Source organism: Lissotriton helveticus, chromosome 8 (assembly GCF_964261635.1).
Source record: "Lissotriton helveticus chromosome 8, aLisHel1.1, whole genome shotgun sequence".
Classification (NCBI taxonomy): Eukaryota; Metazoa; Chordata; class Amphibia; order Caudata; family Salamandridae; genus Lissotriton; species Lissotriton helveticus.
This window is the reverse complement of record NC_136069.1, coordinates 1,651,168,518-1,651,170,910: the sequence shown is the minus strand read 5'-3', so window position 1 is coordinate 1,651,170,910 and position 2,393 is coordinate 1,651,168,518. Positions and strand designations below refer to the sequence as shown.

Here is a 2,393-nt window from a genome sequence, read left to right as displayed (position 1 = left end):
AGCCTGGCACACTCACGGGGAGTCGCGCAGTGTGTGGAGTGACCGGCCCTGAAGCAGGGTCAAGGGTGTGGCATCAAAGAAAGAGTCATTCCAACTGTGTCATTTAGCCGTTGGTTCTCAGTACTTGAGGACATGAATGTTATATTATCCATGTGCTGACAGTTTATAGAATTTTGCTTAGTGATGATGCCAAGGGCAAGAAATGTGAGGATCTTCGTTGGTATATTGATAGTGGTGGGAAAAAGTACACTACTGCATTCTTCGATTTTTACAGGAAAACATGACTGCTGTAGCGGACATAATCAAAAACTTAGAGTCTGAAAGTACCTTTGTCTACCAAGTGTTCAGTGTAATTGGTTTAGATGTAAAGCATCTCCTGAGAGTAGGCTGGGCAACACTTTTATTGACTTTGGTATTGAAACATGTTTGACACTAAGCAGAGAAAAGTTGAGGAGCAATTCAGGAATTTGTATTTTACAATGCATGAGAAGTGGCTTGCAATGAGGCATAGAAATGTCCCTTCACCAACCATGGCTGGTGAAGTCAATGAAGTCTCACTGTGGTAATCTGCACCAAGTTTTAGATCCCTTCAATGAAGGGGAATTTCCTTCGGACTTTGAAAAGTACTGTTTCATTTTTGACCGTTTTAATAACTATGAGGGCATATGCGCCCAGTTCATCGCATATGTTGCAGAACTTGTACCAGAGAATGTAATTCTTCAGGTGTACCAGTATAAGCATGAAAGTCAGTGGCCAGAGCTAGCAAATTGTGTACTGGCTGTTTTGATCTTGCCCTTTTCAAGTGCCAATGTTGAGAGTGCCTTATCACAGGTAAAAGTTTACATGGGGAGGAAAGAGCTAGAGCGCATGACCAAAGACTCACTGAAGCAGTATTGTGTGGTGTGCTACAGTAACTTTGACTTGTAAAAATATATTTGGACCTCATGTACACTGTCTATATACTATGCACTATCAGTGCGTAAAGCAAGTAATAATAAAAGCAAAACGTTCCATAAACACCGGAAAAACACTGTTTCTGTTGTTCTTAATGGCGCGAAAATGTGTAATCAGTGATACCCACTGTTTTTTAAGATATTGAAATCACTGGAAAACACTGAAAAACCCACCAGAACTTACCAAAAATACAAACTGAAAACAGGAAAGCTTATTAATGCCCTAGTCCTTTTTCTGATTCTCTCTGCAGATGCTGACATCCTGCATCTCTTACCATGCTTGCATTGAACATCACCTCTTCCTTCCAAGTCTCACAATTTGTGCTGGTCTGCTTCCCCAGCATCCAGAGCTGGCAACACTGGCTGTCCATCCCCTTGGTTCTTCTTTTCTTTCTTGCTATTGTTGCCAATATCACAATCCTGATGGCGATGGGAAGAGAGAAGAGTCTCCATGAACCCATGTACTATTTCCTTGGCTTCCTCTCAGTATTTGATTTGGTTTTGTGTACCGCTACTGTACCCAAAGTCCTGGGAATCCTCTGCTTCAACTGGAAGGCTATCGACAAATCTGTCTGCTTTCTTCAGATGTACATCATGAATTGTTTCCTTGGAATGGAATCCAATACCTTCCTTGTCATGGCCTATGATCGCTACACAGCCATATGCAACCCGCTCAGGTACAGGTCTATCATGACCGTCAGGTTTGTTAGAAAAGCTCTTGTGTTTATAATTTTGAGGAGTGCCCTAGTACTGCTGCCCATGCCTGTATTAGCTGCAAGACTTCCCTACTGCTCCAAGAATGTGGTTGAGCATTGCTTATGCACCAATGTAGCCGTGACCTCGCTTGCTTGTGCCGATCCAACAATCAATACAGTTTACCAGCTGGTGCTTGGTTTCGGCTTCATGGGAAGTGACCTTCTGCTCATCATCCTTTCCTACTTCCTCATCCTGCGAGCTGTATGGAAGCTGCAGGTAGAAGGTGCAGCAGCAAAAGCCTTCAGCACCTGCAGTTCACACCTAATTCTGATCTCGTTTTTTTACACCATCATCTCAGTTCTGATTTTCACAAACTTGCTGGAGAAAGTGATTCCACCGGATGTCCCAATCCTTCTCAATGTGTTGCACAATGTGCTCCCACCTGCCCTGAACCCCATTTTCTATGGGTTGAGAACCACAGAGATCTTACAAGGTGTTGTGAAAATGATAAGAAAAGGGAGAACAAATCACAAGGCAAGGTGACCCAACAAATAGGTGGACAAAGACAGGATTAGGGAAGCAGAAAACTCCATGAAGGAATTGTTTTTAATATATAAATCGCTCTCGGCTGGGAAGCCTGCGGCAGTTCCAGAAGAATTGTGCTTGGTGGACAGTTGTAACCGAATAGCGGAGTTTTTTGCCAACAAGGTAGCAAATATCTATTTAGCCTTTCCAAGCCAAGTT

General features: G+C 43.0%; 1 protein-coding gene across 1 annotated transcript; it reads left to right on the top strand.

Moving 5' to 3' along the window:
* The first annotated feature begins 1,229 nt into the window (after nucleotides 1–1,229).
* LOC144774077 (olfactory receptor 56A4-like) lies at nucleotides 1,230–2,192 on the top strand. The gene has a single exon (XM_078659104.1). The coding sequence runs from the start codon at nucleotides 1,230–1,232 to the stop codon at nucleotides 2,190–2,192; it is 963 nt and encodes a 320-aa protein (XP_078515230.1).
* The last annotated feature ends 201 nt before the right edge of the window (nucleotides 2,193–2,393 follow it).